The sequence below is a fragment of the Sander lucioperca genome, chromosome 4 (genome assembly GCF_008315115.2).
Source record: "Sander lucioperca isolate FBNREF2018 chromosome 4, SLUC_FBN_1.2, whole genome shotgun sequence".
Lineage (NCBI taxonomy): Eukaryota > Metazoa > Chordata > Actinopteri > Perciformes > Percidae > Sander > Sander lucioperca.
This window is the reverse complement of record NC_050176.1, coordinates 26,364,055-26,380,543: the sequence shown is the minus strand read 5'-3', so window position 1 is coordinate 26,380,543 and position 16,489 is coordinate 26,364,055. Positions and strand designations below refer to the sequence as shown.

Below are 16,489 nucleotides of genomic sequence, written 5' to 3'. Positions count from 1 at the left end.
GATTATAAGGCTGGTCCAGCTCCACAAGTACAGTACTGGAGTGAATGTACATGCACTTTGTATACTGCAAACAATTTGCAGTAAGGTTTTTGTAATTAAAATCAATTTGAAATTCTGACTACTTCGACACATTGTAGGAACAATTTTGTGACAATGAATTTTCTTAAATACAACGTCGTGCTTTTTGACAATTAAATACATGCTCGATTACATACCACTTTCTTTGTAATTACAAATTGGGGGTTGTGAGATGTTTTCTTTTTTTCTGTATCATAGACTGTAAATGTTATACAGTCTATGATCTGTACCTGCATGATACGATTTAGGAACTTGCCCTTTTACAGGTCAGGTAGAACCTATTATCATTGATGCGCGCAAATAAATATTATATAATGTCAGATACTGAAACGATAAAATAGTAGTTAGTCAGGGTCCTTACAGAAAATCAACCTATTTAAACAAAAGCACGTGGTCAGCAGCATTCATGAACTACAATATGAAATATGTAAAGTTAAACCACTTTTTTTCAATTGACCACCAGGTGTCCCTCACTACTCTTACAATTAATTATTTTATAGCACTAGCAACTAGCCTACTACGATTATCATATAATGATTAATATTAGTATATTTTCAATGGTTTTCATGCCACAAAAAAAACAAAACGGGAAAATGGCATCATGCATGTGGTTTATACCAGCACAGTCATTACATGTAATTAACAAAAATAATGTTGACAAATACGGGAGATATTTAATTAAATGGCAGGACAGTAAGTGATTTGAGTGTCAATCGCGAGCTGTTTGTTTCTGACTCCCGCCATGAATTTTGGTGCTGCAGTACTCCTGTGGGACCGAGGGGGGCGCTCTACACCCAGCCTTCACACAGACAGCACTAACTGAACGGACAGAGAGCTTTGTGCCGAAAACTAAACCCAACCTGTGTCAGACTAATGAATTAAAACGGCCCACTTGAGAGGTAAATACAAACGAGGAAACGCTTGGCAAATATCCTGCTGTTTTAGTCGTAGTTGTATATTTGGAAATATATTAATTTAGCATTTGTTAGGGTGTTTAAAAATCATCTGTGGGGGCAAGTTGGTGGTGAGAGAGGAGGGCTCAGGGCGACGGTAGCAGCAGCCCTTCTTCGCCTGTAAACTAGCGGCAGTACGGAGCGATGCGTTGAAGTTGAAAAAAGACAGTAAAGTAAATTAGCTTGATTTTTAAACTTCACAAAGTAGTTGCATTTGTTGTAAACCACTTGAACTGACCATGAGCACGGCTATTTCAGGCAGAGATGATAGGATACTTCACTTCCTCTGGTGATTGTCTGTAGCTGGAGATGTGATGGGTACCTCAATAGTTTGCGGCCTAGGCTAGCAAAGTTAGCTAGCAAGGCTAACGTGTAGTAGCAACTCGCTGCTAGCATTACTTCCTTCCCGCAAAATGCTAGCCGCTAGCCAATGATGTTTGCACTGCAGCTAGCTAGCTAGCTAGCTAATTTGATAACATGTATGACAGTAGACGTAGCTACACTGGCTGCTCTCGTGTTGTTTTTAAAGTGATTTTCTAACAACTAGCTAGCTAAGCGATTCAAATAGCGGTAAGGGTACCGGTATAGCAGTTGAGCATGTTTATCTAGCGATACTATGTTTGATGAGAAATTTACGGAAAATACGGAGCTGATGTTTAGCTGGGGTATTTTAGCATACAAGCTAATAATATGTACAATGCTGGTTTGATGTTGGCTTTCTTTCTGAAAAGTTTTCTGGATTAGAATATCGCTAAATATGCAGGTACGATGTTGACAATTTTAGCGGACAAAATTGATGATTGGCAAATGAGAATTGTGCTTAAAACGAGGTTTTGGTAAGTGCGGTAGCATGGTTGTGTTGAACTTTTGTTTTCTGACCCATAGAGGCCAGTAGAAGACCGTGTGGACCATACATCAACAAGCATGGAGTTCCCGCAACAGCAGAAACCGGCGGGGGAAGGAAAAATCATATATCCTCCCGGAGTGAAGGAGATTACGGACAAAATCAGCAACGATGAGATGGTCAAACGGTTGAAGGTATGTTGTTGTGTTTCTTGCTGTCAGTAGTATACAAATTATGCAAGTCCAAACCTCAGTGTACAGCCCCTGACACAATGCCAAAACCCTCTTAACTTTGTAAACTACTGTATATTAAGTCATAAGAGGCCCTTCTTCTTATATGGCTGGCTGTTTTCCCACTCCTCTGTCTTTTTGTTGAGATCACTGACTGTGAACAACAATCGTATGCATATTATCATTACCGGAGTATTATGATGTTGTTGAACTTGAGTGTGACTACTATTGTTCAGAAGTATTGAAGTCTCCAAGTTTATCAGCAATTTGTTTTATCCCCTTAAAACTGGGAATATGGGATGATCCCAAAATGTCAACACAAAAAAGTAAACTGCACCCTGAAGCTATATTTACTGCTAGGGAAGAAAAGAGCCTTATATTTGCATTTCTTATTCAAAGAAGGACTAAATTATATAATTTTTTTTGGGTACTTGGAGGCAGCAGAAATAAGTTGACCTTTTTAAGTTGGTATGCCAGACTTTTTAACAAACCGTTACACACATCCAGCAGTTACAGGGCAACATTAACATTAATTTGGAAATCAAGCCCAATAATTACTTTCTTTAGCTAGGTTTGTAGTCTCTACCAACTCCTGAGAGAAGTATCTGACTGTCTTTGGCTGCTAAATGCTCCACTATGTTCACCAACTATGTCTGTCTGTCGTTGCTGTGCAGGTAGTGTAGAGTAGGTTTTTAGTGCTTTTCACTAAAAAAACACTGCCCACTGCGGCCAAAAACGACGCTGTGTGAGTTAACCAAAACGGTAAAGTTGTGTCAGCTAAACAATGAGCTTAACCTTGCTATAAAGCTATGTAAAGCTAAGGGGAGCTGCAGATTTAGGTGAATATTCTATGTAGGTTCATTACTATGAGCAACCCCTTTCTCATTGTTTTCACATTATCATTTGATACCTTTTTATTACTAAAATATTGATGATAGGTTTAACACCCATGTGTTAAGGAACTTTCTCAAACGGCATCCTGATATCCACCCCACACTTAAAACATTTGGCAATTTTAAAGTTGGCATCTGTGTTTATAGGGATCTTGTTGTGACCCTTCTTAATCTCTAGATTGTTTACTATAGTAATACTGAAATGGTTTCCTTACATCCTATAACTGTTTATAGAGTAGCATTGTGACCATAAAGCACACAACCCTTGACCTTGGCAAGCTGGACAAATGTGCTGAATGGCAGGTTGTTGACTGTGCAATACAGTGGTTTACAGCTCCATTTAACCTCTGCTGTATACTGCTGAGAGTTGGAAAGGCTGACACTAATTGCATCTGCAATTAGCCAATTGATGGAAGAGATTTAAGATTTGTGTTGTACTGCAGCATTAGCCAGTAGACAGCGTATATTATAAGGTTAAGGTTATTTAGTCACTTTCATCTACAGTCAGCCACTATCATCATAAGTCATTCTGTAGTTTGGTCTAAAGCGAGATTAATGCTTCTGCGGAGGCTTCATGCAGAGCTTTCGCCGTAGCCTACATAAGTGGCCTGAAGTTTATACTTGTGTGTTGGTGTGTGCGTCGAGCTCTTTAAAAGAACAGCAGTGTGTGTGGTAGACAGAGTGACGGTGATTAGCTTCAGAGCAAGTACCGTTTCCATGTGCTTTCTGACCACTGTCAAAATTCTGTAGCAGGAAAACTTGACCCTCTCCTTGATTTCATGTTTATGGAGAAGGAGAACCGGGAAATGAGTAGGGGGAAATGCAACGCTACCAAGCCACGGCCAACAGACCAATCACAGTTATTGCAGTCAGCATCGCCTCAACGCAACATTTCTGGGGAGGTGCACATCAGGCTACATACGTACCCACAGGGTTGATTTAACGCAGAAGCATAAATAGGCCTTAATGCCTATGGTAGGTCAAAAAGTAGGGAGACAGTTCATATAGCACTAGGCTGGTCACAGTTTTAATTTAGCCCCCCACCCTATACAAATGCACGTCATTATGCAACTCAAGAAGCAAATAAGTCTTCTATCTTACGTATTTACCAGAAAATTTGTGAGCTCAATAAGAAAATGGACAACTTTGTTATTGGTGTATTCAGGATTTATCCTGGCTCAAAATGGGCCTTTGGGGGGGACACATTAAGCAGGGGGCGGGTCTGGGGGGTCCTCCCCAGGTAATTTTGAGTGTAAAAGACTTCAATTCCTGCATTCTGATACATATTTAGACACTAATTTATTGTAAAAAAACAGCTATATTTATCGCAAGGAAACGATTCCTCGAGGAACTTGAATAATTTGATTACTAAAAAAACCTTGATGCAAAATGATTTGCCTCGAAGCTTCGTTTAATCAATGTTTCCAATGTTGTATAGCTCACGGTGTTTCAGCACGGATGATTATTACTGTCGCACACCGGGCTGACGCTGCTGGCGACACATGCCGTGAAGACTGACTACAAAATGAAGAAAGAGAATGTAAATGGTGAAGGGCTAAGAGAAGAGACAGGCTGGAGAAAACGACAAAGTGTCCAAAGTTTGGAATCAGTTCAAACGTAATTAAAGCGAAAACTCTGTACAGTGTGTCTACTGCAAAATCAAACTAGCTTACCACAATAATAGCACGACGTCAATGCTTCAGCATCTCAACAGAAAACATTGAGTCTAACTTAATCATCCATTCCACGAAGCGGACCCGACAAAAGTAAATCAGAGTCGTATGGACGATGAAACTACACCAAACACAACAACTACCAAAAACAGACAAGAAAATACGTAGCGGTGACCACAATTTGATCTAAAGAGCTGACTTGTTGACTATCCCTTCAGAAAAACAGCTGAGTGTTGCGCACCATTTTCTCTCACTCTCTCTTCACGGAGAAACAGCTGATCAACGATCTACTAGCATAAGTGTAACAGAGCTGTGTGACATTGTAATCAAATCTATAAATGAAAATAGGTTGAGTATAACTAATATTTACATATAGGCCTAATATACAGATCAGTCTTAGGTTGAAACTTGTAGTTCTAAAAGTTAAGTTGCACAACTTAAGGTAATGTTTATGTATGTTTAATGTATGCCTTAGTTTGAAGTTATTGCATTTCAGAAAATGTTTTCTTTAAAAACAATGTAATATGGCACTTAACTGCACTTAATGTTTAGTTTTTTGAGAGATGATATTGTAAGCAATGTAGGCAATAAAAATGTTGCTTTTTCCGAAAATTAAACCAAACTTCAATTAAACAAGTATTTCTTATCCGATTAATCGATGGAATAATCGGTAGAATACTCGATTACTAAAATAATCAATAGCTGCGGCCCTAAATGTCCCCCTTTCTATAAGATTCCCAAAGATTCCTACCCCTGTAAGGAAACTACTGCCTTAAAGAAGATCTGCCATTATGCCTGTCATAACGCTGCTCTAGGGTGTGATTTATACATCTTTCACACCACCTACCAGGGTTGGGCTAGGGTTGTCTGATCAGGGTTTAACCCTCCTTTTGGAAATTCACCTTCACCTAACCCTAACAACCGTGGTCCCGCATAATCTGTGTCACGACAGTGGTTAACAACTAGTTCAATCAACCCAGGGTTTCCCAATCCAGCGACGCGTGCGTTCACATAAAAGAGGCGGTGTTTGCACAGCACGACCAAAATGTCACATGTGCTCTGAAGCTACACAGCTGCTTCCTAAAACAGGAAGGAAAGCTGGCAAAAAAATAGTCAACGCTGTAAATGCATAAATCACAACACTTATCAATGTCACTTCCCCATCAGTCAAGATCTGACCATAATTACACTTGTGCTTTCCATAAACTTCCATTGCTTTAGCCTATTATTTCAGTTGCAACCCTGGCAGTGGGAAGTGATCGTGAGAGCAAATACAAAATATAAAAACATAATTCAAACCGATGTGCGCATTGGCAACGCACGGCTCAAGAAGCCGACAAATAGCCTATATGTAATTCATAAAAATACCCATCAGAGAATGTTAACGGGATTGTCGGTCTCTAAATGTTTTTAACTTTTATGAGCGCACCTCTCTCTCCCTCTCTCTCCGCGCATCGAGCTCCACCGGATCTTCTAAGAACGGTGACGCCGTTATCAATCGAGTATTGATTGGTCAGTAGGCGGCGCTTTTACACCGGTTAATCTCTAATCTCCAACATAACCTGCTCCCGACCAGGTTAGATGTTCAGCATAAGTTACCACGGTGATTTAGTGATTCACCGTCGTGATACACAAAACCCTGGGTTGAACCTGAAGTTACCTCGGTAACACCAAATCTTGCTTCGTCGTATAGGCCTCTGGTCATGACAATTCAAAGATCACCTGGGTCAACCTGGGATAGGGCAATATATGTATATAATATATGTATATATCTGGGCAATATATCGATATTATATCGATATCGTGATATGAGACTAGATATCGTCTTAGATTTTGGATAACGTAATATCGTGGTATGACATAAGTGTGGTCTTTTCCTGGTTTTAAAGGCTGCGTTACAGTAAAGTGATGTACTTTTCTGAACCTACCAGACTGTTCTAGCTGTTCTATTATTTGCCTTTTCCCCACTTAGACATTATGTCCACATTACTGATGATTATTTATCTAAAATCTAAGTGTGAAGATATTTTGTTAAAGCACCAATTGTCAACCCTAGACTATCGTCGCAATATCGATACATTTTGGTATTTGGTCAAGAATATTGTGATATCTGATTTTCTCCCTATCGCCCAACTCTAACCCGGGACCAATGCATAACAATTACCTTAAGTGCTAGAAATGGGCGGGGCTTTCACGTCATATTCAGTGAGCATCACATACTCCAGTCCATCTCTATACCAGCAGAACTAATGTTTTGTAGCTAATTGAATCTCTCATTGTACAGTAGGAAGAGATAAATTAAGCTTATTTTATGACCGTTTCACAGTGATTACTTTCCAAAGCACAAGTAAATAACCATCAAACACTTCTCAGATGATTTTATGCAGAGTGATTTCTCCTCCTTTGCATATTTATTGCAGCAGCTGGACAAGGAAGTAGGTTACTCTAGTATTGATTTTTGACTATTTTAGGACGCAGAATTTTGAGAAAGTTTGATTTCATTAAAAGTAAAGTTGGGTTTGCTGTTGGCTTCACGACTCATTTTTAAAAAAGAGAGATTTGCACTACCGCAGCAGCCGCGCTGAACTGCGGTCTGGTGACGTCCCATGCGAGAGATGGGTAGTAAGAGCGGCGGTGCCGAGAGAATTAAACACAACTTATTTTCATAGGTTTACCTTCTAACGCTGGGTAAAACTCTGCTACCGCTCTGCCGACAGACTACTGAACATCCGGGCACCCACTGCCAGCGGACTGTTCGGAAATGTATTGAATTGCTCCGCTCTGCTGTTGAAGCTGCCTATGAAAATTCTAGTTTTATACAGTCTATGGTGAAAACTTAGCGTAAAGCACAGTGACAACAAAATTTATGTGGTTGTTTTTTCAAAGTGTGCAGCGAACATAGGCGGCCCACTGTCATTTCCAACCAGTCACATAATTTGTCCCGCCCCAGCAATTCACATTGAAATAGACCCTAGTCTACCCTGATCAAACCCACCTGGCGACCTGGGTCGCGAAACCGAGTAGATCGAGGAGGGTTACCCCATTCAAACACACAGTCAACCTGGGTATAACCCTTATTGAGCCACTGGTGTGAAAGGGGTATTTTATAGCATGCCGACATTCTGGAAGCAAAAGGGGCGTGACATGTAACACAACAGCGTCGGCGTCTAGTGTGTGTGTGTGTGTGTAGTCCTGCCATTTACACAGCCGTTGATTCGGCTCTGTTACTACCTCTGCTGCCTGCCTAATGGCGGAACAACCCTGTTCCCCCAATCCATGTGTGTACCTTTATGTACAGATTGGCAACATTCCCGTCTTGAACAGGCTGTGTGAAAGGGGCTTCGGATGATTGTGCGGGAGGATTAGCTGTTTGTGTTGACAGTGCTTCATCCTTATGCAGTTTTCAATAATTCATTTCAGTTCCTTTATAAAAGATTATATATACTACATATATAGTTGTTGTTGTGGGTCATGGATCACGGTAGTAATGTATAGTGAGTAGCTGTCATTCCTCCCTAAATAATGTAATTGTAGAGATTGTTTCAGGCATTAACACCCTCAATCAGAGCTCTCACATTCCAAATAAGGCTCTTTATAGTTTTGAAAGCGAATGGTTGACTGAGCCTACCCAGTGGCAAAGTATTTTCTCCAGCACAGACTGGTCATGTACTCATTGATCTATCAAAGAAAAGCACTATACAGAAAGGGAAGGATGAGGAATCAACCACATCTGCTTAATCGGACAGTGTTTTGTAGAGATGAAAGTGTCAAACCACATTTATTTGCTTTTGGAAACGGTAACATCAGGAAATACAATACAAGCCAATTTGAATAACTGGTCAGTGAGTTTGAAGGTTCAGCAAAACTCTGCACAGCGGTATATATTGTGAGAAAGAAATGAACAATTCTGGAAAGTTATCACAGCAACAATTGTATCCCCTGTGGCATTGAATAATAAATAGGGCAGCTCTCCAGGTAAACAAAATAATGCACCAGGAATGTGTGGCACATATTTGATTTGCTAACGAGTTGCATTGCCAGATGACATCACTCTGCATTTCCGCAAAAGTTAAGCAAGGCTCTACTTTTTTGAATGGTTTTGTTTTGCCTAAGCCTACTGCACCAGTACTCCACAGTGTGTGTGTGTGTCACATTGAAATGAATGGGAGACCTGGTTGTTTTTTCATGCCGTGCTTATGAACGAACACAGCCGAAGGATTCAATACCCCGGCTAACCTGTTGAATGACATGAAGGGGGTCACAAGGGATGTTTTTCACTCCCTGGGGAATGAAATGGTTATCTGCTTATAGTTTATTAGAGCTGCTTTCATGCATTACAGGGTTAAATTGTGGCTTTATTTCAGTTAAACATTAAGCAGAAACAGCACAGCTGTTGTGGTGCCTCAGACTTTGCATCAGCAGACCTTTAACATGTCACATATATTTTCAGACTGAGCCAATATTCTATCCAAATAAACACATTTAAGGGGCAGAGACGCACACCTACTCCACACACTTGATTCTGGGTAAAGAGCCTTCACCGGATGGGTTGTGACTGTTCTCATCTGAGAATGTGGGAGGGTAGGAGTGAGTGTGGTGCTCTGCAGTCTGCTGGTGCTGTTGGCCCATCCCCCACCCTGCTGACTGCCTAGCTGTATAGTGAGCTTCATTGCTCTGCTTCACCTCTTTCATATACTCACACTCACTCATCACTCTCATAGAGGAAGTGCTAGTTTAAAGCATGGTGTCCTATTGCCTATCCACAACGACTGAGATGTTTGATAAGATTGGTGTGCATACAACCTCTTGAGACAGTTGTGTTCATGTTAAACCTAGAAAATCTATATTTTATTTCCTGTCATTTTAACCTCCTATTTGCTTGCTAGGTTTGAAATCCAAATGGGCAAAGGGACATTAAAAGTCAACCCAATAAGCACTGGGAAACTGTCATTTTCAACAAGAATAAATGCATTTAGAATTTGAGCTGTTAAGTTCTTTTTATTTTGGTGATTTAACTCTCTAAAAGTCACAAATCTTCCAACTCTAGCCAGGGGAATGTTTCTTGCCTTGCATTGTCCCTACTTTAAAAGTGTAAGCACTTGAGAAGATCTCAAACTCGTTGTCATTGAATTCAGTAACTCTTTAATGATAAAGGGTCACGTGTGCTTTGAAGCTACATTGTTGTTGCTCTTAATTTTGATTGTCTGGTGCACAAATACTATGTGGTTGAGTCACCCTGCTCTCATCTATCAATTCACATAAAACTAAATGCAGCTGTTTCCAGCAAACAAGCTTTGACAGGCCAAGTAACTTTTTGGACGGATTATAAGGTGCTCTGGATAATTGCTTAAAGTGCTCATATTATGCTCATTTTCAGGTTCATAACTGTATTTAGAGGTTATATCAAAATATGTTTACATGGTTTAATTTTCAAAAAACGTCAACATTTTGTTGTACTACACATTGCTGCAGCTCCTCTTTTCACCCTGTGTGTTGAGCTCTCCATTTTAGCTACAGAGTGAGACATCACACGTCTATTCCATCCTTGTTGGGAGTCGCACGTGCGCAGTGCCTAGGTCAGCACTGCTAGCTAGTCATAAGCAGAGTATGAGGGAGTGCCATGCTAGCAGCTAGCCTAGGCGAGCATTATAACGTGTGTTACAAAGTGACGCACGTTTGTCACGGAGTAAAGGCTGGACTACAATTAGAGATGGCCCGATACCATTTTTTGCTTCCCGATACCGATTCTGATACCTGAACTTGCGTATCGGCGGAGCAGTTTGTCAACAGTGTTTTCTGTCTGAGATGGTAAGTCCCTTTGGGGTGGACTTTGGGGTTTTTCACTTTGTAAACCTATTACATGCACAAAAAAAGATATATAACACAATAAAGGAAAGGGAAAAAGCCAAAAAGCATAATATGAGCACTTTAAGTTTCTCTACATGCCAGTGTTTGCACCCGACTTCCTTGGTGATCCTTAAGGCTCTGACACACCAAGTCGGCCGTCGGCCCAACTAGGACCGGCGTGCTAGTTTGTGCGGTGTGTCCCGCTCTGCAAAATGGTCTCGGGAAGGAATTTGTTTTGGTGGAACATTTGCACCCCACAAAAGAAAACGCCACATACAATATTAAACTGTTGACACAATGCAGTAACATTTAAATGAGCTGGATACATGGTTAAACCTAATTTGTTCTTAACAGTGTATGGCTGTGTTTACTTCGTCCACAGAAATCCTCTCCAATTGGTCCCAAGATGTCCCATTATATTATTAAAACATATTTTATTACTTTTTTTTGGTATTTACTTTGTTAATCTTTAAAATCATTCCCGAAAGAAACAAGCAGGCCTGCCTTGTTGCACGATCCAAACTTTCTTCAAAACTTGCCATTTTTAGCGTGTAGCTTGCTAGCCCGAAGTTTTTTGTTGTTTCGCGAAGCGAACCGAGTTTCAGGACGGCAACACACAGAACAGAAGGTGAGGGCCATCCGGCACATGAGCTTTCAGGCAATTATCCTGGAAATAGTACTTCCGTTGATCCAGACTAGTATACAGGTGACGTGACGCAGACGGCGGGGATTGCATAATGGAAGAAGAGAGAGAAAATAGCGAGCGGCAAGAGACAGGCCAGGGAACACGACAAAGTGTCTAAGGCCCTGTTTACACGATGACGCTCGCGGGTGAAAGCGACAAAATATTTTATCAGATGTGCGTTTCGTTTATATGGCGACAGCGTTTTTGGGGCTTAAAAACGCAAAAAGTGAAACCACCCTCCAGAGTGGAAATCTTAAAAACGCTCCACCGTCACGTTACCGTCTAAAGGGTAAAAACGCAAAAGTCTGAAGACAGCGGTGTGGAGAGAGACGAGAAAAAGGCGTCCAGGTAGTATGTTGTTACGGAGTAGGCTACAGAAATTATAGGCTCCTGTTAGGGCTGAACGATTAATTGCATTTGCGATAATATCGCGATATGTTAAAATGCGATTTCCTAATCGCAAAGGCTGCGATTTGGTCACATGACTCGCGAGAGCTAATCAGTCTGCACTCCGTAGAGAAAGCATCAACTAGCACGCTAACGCTATGTCGTACCTTGAGCAGATTTCTGTCATTCAAACAACTCTGAGTTGTAGTTTAAAACTTTTACAGCCATTTTAATAAAATGAAGGGTTTTATTCAGACTCGAGTCCATACATGCAGTTAATGGATACAAACACGCAAAACTCAAGGCTCGGTTAGCAATGATTAGCTCTGATTAGCAGTTAGCTAGCTCCGTTATAAAGATATGAGTGGAGGAGCTGCCACTGAGAGGGGTAACAAGCAGACTGATAAATGACGTTCGGGGAGCTTTCGCAGCAGCGTGGCCGCGGTGTTTCAACAGTTTTATTAGTACAGTTAATCCCATGGCAAGAACACCAGCAACTAGCTAACGTAACGATAGCCTCTCTGAACAAGTGCACACGGCAGCACGCAACTTCACGACGGGGAGGGGCTGGAGGCAGCTCCTCTCTGTGCACTGTAAAAAAAAAAAAAAAAAAATACACTGTTGTGTGTGTGTGTGTATATATATATATATATATATGTGTGTGTGTATATATATATGTGTGTGTGTGTGTGTATATATATATATATATATATATATATACTTATTTAACTGTCTAATGTGTAATTGTGTGTTGTTCATACTATAAAATGATTTATTGTTTGTCTTTCTTGAATAATACAGAAGACAAAGAGCTTAAAAAAAATAATCGAATATCGAATCGCAATATTTGGGAAAAAAATCGCAATTAGATTATTTTCAAAAATCGTTCAGCCCCAACTCCTGTTATCTAAAAGATTTTCAATGTAATGGCTCAATATATTTAAATGATTTCGACAGTGTGGATAAGGTTCTTATAGTTTGATGACCATATGAAGGCTATTCATTTGAGCCAGAGTAGGCTACAACGTTGCGGATGAAGAGAAAGAGAGAGAGCGAGTGGCAGAGGAGGGTCTGCTTCAGCCTCTTCTGCCCGCTGCCTCTCGCTCTCAAGCAGCGGCTGAAGGGCTGCGAGGCTCAGGATATTGGTAGTGCTCCCATGGGTGCTGTGCTGTGTAGAGCTGGGCAATATATCTCTATTATATCGATATCGTGATATGAGACTAGATATCGTCTTAGATTTTGAATATCGTAATATGGCATAAGTGTTGTCTTTTCCTGGTTTTAAAGGCTGCATTACAGTAAAGTGATGTCATTTTCTGAACTTACCAGACTGTTGTAACTGTTCTATTATTTGCCTTTATCCACTTAGTCATTATATCCACATTACTGATGATTATTTATCAAAATTTTCATTGTGTTAATATTTTGTGAAAGCACCAATAGTCAACACTACAATATCGTTGCGGTATCAATATATAGAGGTATTTGGTCAAAAATATTGTGACATTTGATTTTCTCCATATCGCCCAGCCCTAGTGCTGTGGCTTATCACGGTCGACTGTGTCGGTCATCATCAGACAAACATGCAACTCCTCCTCGTCTGCCCAGACAAAATTGTCAGCTTTTGTTGTTTGCTTCGACATGTTTTGGTTTCGCGCTACTAAGGAGAGAAGTAGAAGGAAGGTTCTACGCAGGCGCGCGGACTTGGTGGTGTTGTGTGGCAGTGCCACCTAGCCGCCTGGCGTGCATACTACATCAAATTTCACACACTTTTGCATCACCATATGCACACAGATTTCCCCCTCAAAACTCTCGTCTAAACGCGGAATAAAAAATGAGAGCACAACGGCACTTTTGCGTTTTCTCCTCAGATCGTTTCCGTCTAAACATAGCCTAAAGTTTGGGGCGCTGGATTTCATGTGAACTGCAATACTGACATTGGCCTCTGCTGAAATCACCTCAAGCGAGTACTGTTTTGTGCTAAGATGTTAAATAAACAAAGTTACTTACTTACAATAATGAAAGCCAGCATTATTTGCCTGTATCTGAATGGCATTTTGCAGGTGCGCCCACTTAAAAGTGCTGCTGTGGAAATTTTAGTATTTCATGCTGGAGATGAAAAAAGGCTGTCCAAACCTTCTGCCGCAGCAGCTCCATAGATAGGCTACTTCGCTCCATGAATGATATTGTCTAGATCAGTGGTTTATCACCTTATAACCTTTATAACCTTTTCAGGTCAAGGACCCCTAAACTGACAAAATGAGACCACTGAGCTCCATTTGATGAAGATTTTGTCCCCGGCTCCTGCTTCTCATAGGATTTTTGCTTTTAGAGGTTTAATTACAGAAAGTGTATGAAACCCATGACCAACATAGTCACACATTCTGTCATTGTGTTACTTATGGAGGAAATTATAGTGAAAATAAATTTTCCCTTTTTTGCTGGTAACCTCCTCAAGGACCCCTAGGGGTCCCCGTACCCCACTTTGAGAACCACTGGTCTAGATTACACAAGACAAAGCAAACAAAAGCTGTGATGCAGCAGTCCATATTTTCTGTCTGAGTAGGGGCGTCTGACAGTTTTCTGACTGTCAAACGTTTTATTTGTGGTGTGCCCAGGATGGTTCCCTTCTCACCCTCCTCCTCCCTTGTTGTCCTGTTTCACAGATGGTGGTGAAAACCTACATGGACATGGACCAAGACTCTGAAGAGGAGAAGCAGCAGTATCTTGGCCTTGCACTCCACCTCGCCTCAGAATTCTTCCTCAGGAACCCCAATAAAGACGTAAGGCTACTGGTGGCCTGCTGCCTGGCTGACATCTTCAGGATCTATGCTCCCGAGGCCCCCTACACCTCCCACGACAAACTCAAGGTTAGGAACTGACCCTTGGTAGCCTACTGTATGAAATCCTCTATCATCTATCCTCAAGGGAATAGTTTTCAAAAGCAGTCCAAGCATTTGAGTTTTGCTCATAACACTAGTTGAAATGATTGTCTGCAGATTTAATGAGTAGCTGTAGCTGACTAGTCTGGTTCAACGAAAGTACATTGCCAGGATAAGGCCGGCGACAGACTGGATGCGTGGCGTGAGCGTGTCAGCTGCGTGGCGTGTCAGTTTTTATTTCGGCTCCTATGTCAACAGGTTAGAGCTTGCAAACTGCCTGCGTGACACGCACATCTAACGCGCGGCTCAAGCCGTGCCGAAAACGTGTGCCTGCTAGAAATGGAACCAACGCCTATTTTTCACGCGACAGGCAAGCATGTTGGAAGCGTTTCCAGGCAAAATAGAATAGGAAATATGTTTATATGTCATTTTGACACAAATACATATTAATAAATGACATGTTGATGTTTGAAAGTCTCTAGGTTTTGACATAAATGCAGATATAAATGTAATTTAAAAAAAAAGTCTTTTTCGATTCGATTTTCTAATATTGCACCTGTCAATACAGAACGAAATATTCTGTAGCCTATTTTGCCGTCAATACTGCCGACGTTGTCTTTGCTGTAATCAAATCAGTATATATTTATGTTTAACATGGTATTTCGTTTTACCAATGGGAAACATACATGTGTACAGACAAGGCTAGCAGCAGCAGCGCCGCGTCAGACACGTTTCTGGTGTGTAAAGACATAAAAAAATCCACGCAGCCGCCACGCAACAGAAACGCCACGCTCACGCGACGCAGCCAGTCTGTCGTCGTCCTAAGCCTGACAAGCTGGATGTCTGGCTTTGCCACTCCCCTGCTGCCATCTGTGGGACAAAATCCAGTTGCTACGATAAACGAAAAGGAACAACCTCCGAGCTAGCAAGCTAATGTTACTTGCTGAACATGGCAAGTTTTGACGAAGATTTTAATCACGCAATAAGGCAGGCCTGCTTGTTTTTTTCTGCAAATGATTGTAAAGATTTACAAAGAATATGTTTACGGCATTAACTATCTAACTGGGACGTTTGGCAGGGATTGCTATAGACTAAGTATACACGGTGATACACTGGTATGCAGGGAGTGTGTGGTAAAGCGAGTAAGAGAGTGACCGGGATGGCTTCGGAGCGAGTACTGACTCTAGAGGTGTAGACGGAAAAACAAAGTGTCTACCCTGTGCTTTCTGACCACAGTCGGAAAGCTGTAGCAGGAAAAGTTCACCCTCATGTTTTTTTTTTCATGTTTATGGAGAAGGAGAATCCGGAAATGAGTAGGGGGAAATGCAACGCTACCAAGCCACGGCCAAGCGGACCAATCCCAGTTGTTGCGGTCTGCGTCGCCGCGACGTGCAGTTCCTTTTTTTGAAAGGTGCACATCAGGATACTGCATAGGGTACGGCGTAGGGTCCGTATCTAGACGTACCTACGCCGTCGATTTAACACGGGACTATAAATTGGGCTGAAGGTCTGGCAATACGAGACTGGTAGACTAACACGAACATGAGCAAAATAAAATGAATGGCAATTCTATTATGTTACAAAATAAAGGTATATCATTTTATATAATATATCTGAGAAAGAGAACCCTGACTGCCTCTCTAAGCCATTAAGTCTTCAGTTCATTCAGGCTAATCTTTTGGCAAGCCAATGGAAAAAAAGTGCTATTAACTGGTTATTGTAGAATCGTAATGAACTTTGTCATTGCTTTTTCTAATCAAATCTGCTGTTTTGGGGTCTTGCCAGAATTTATTTTCAAGCACTCCCCATTACTAACTTAAAAACAAGTGTTTTCCTGTCTTGTCTCTAGGACATCTTCCTGTTCATCACCAGACAGCTAAAGGGACTGGAAGACACTAAGAGCCCTCAGTTCAACAGATACTTCTACCTGCTGGAGGTAATGCGCTTATGTGGTAGACACCACGAGAGGCTAAACTTGTTTTGTTAGTTATGGTTCAAGGGACAGTACAACAAACTG

At 41.2% G+C, this 16,489-nt stretch overlaps 1 protein-coding gene across 4 annotated transcripts in view; it reads left to right on the top strand.

The window, feature by feature from the left end:
• The first annotated feature begins 799 nt into the window (after positions 1-799).
• pds5a (PDS5 cohesin associated factor A) overlaps positions 800-16,489 on the top strand; it is a 31,479-nt gene continuing 15,789 nt past the window's right edge. Inside the window, exons 1-4 of one of the 4 annotated variants that reach the window (XM_031285735.2) lie at positions 800-977; positions 1,917-2,069; positions 14,257-14,460; positions 16,322-16,408. In XM_031285735.2, the coding sequence (XP_031141595.1) occupies positions 1,956-2,069; positions 14,257-14,460; positions 16,322-16,408 (405 nt within the window). In that variant the 5' untranslated portion in view covers positions 800-977; positions 1,917-1,955. Of the gene's footprint in view, positions 978-1,101; positions 1,205-1,505; positions 1,795-1,916; positions 2,070-14,256; positions 14,461-16,321; positions 16,409-16,489 lie in introns of those variants that run through there. The other 3 variants (XM_031285736.2, XM_031285734.2, XM_031285737.2) reach the window with 3 other exon arrangements.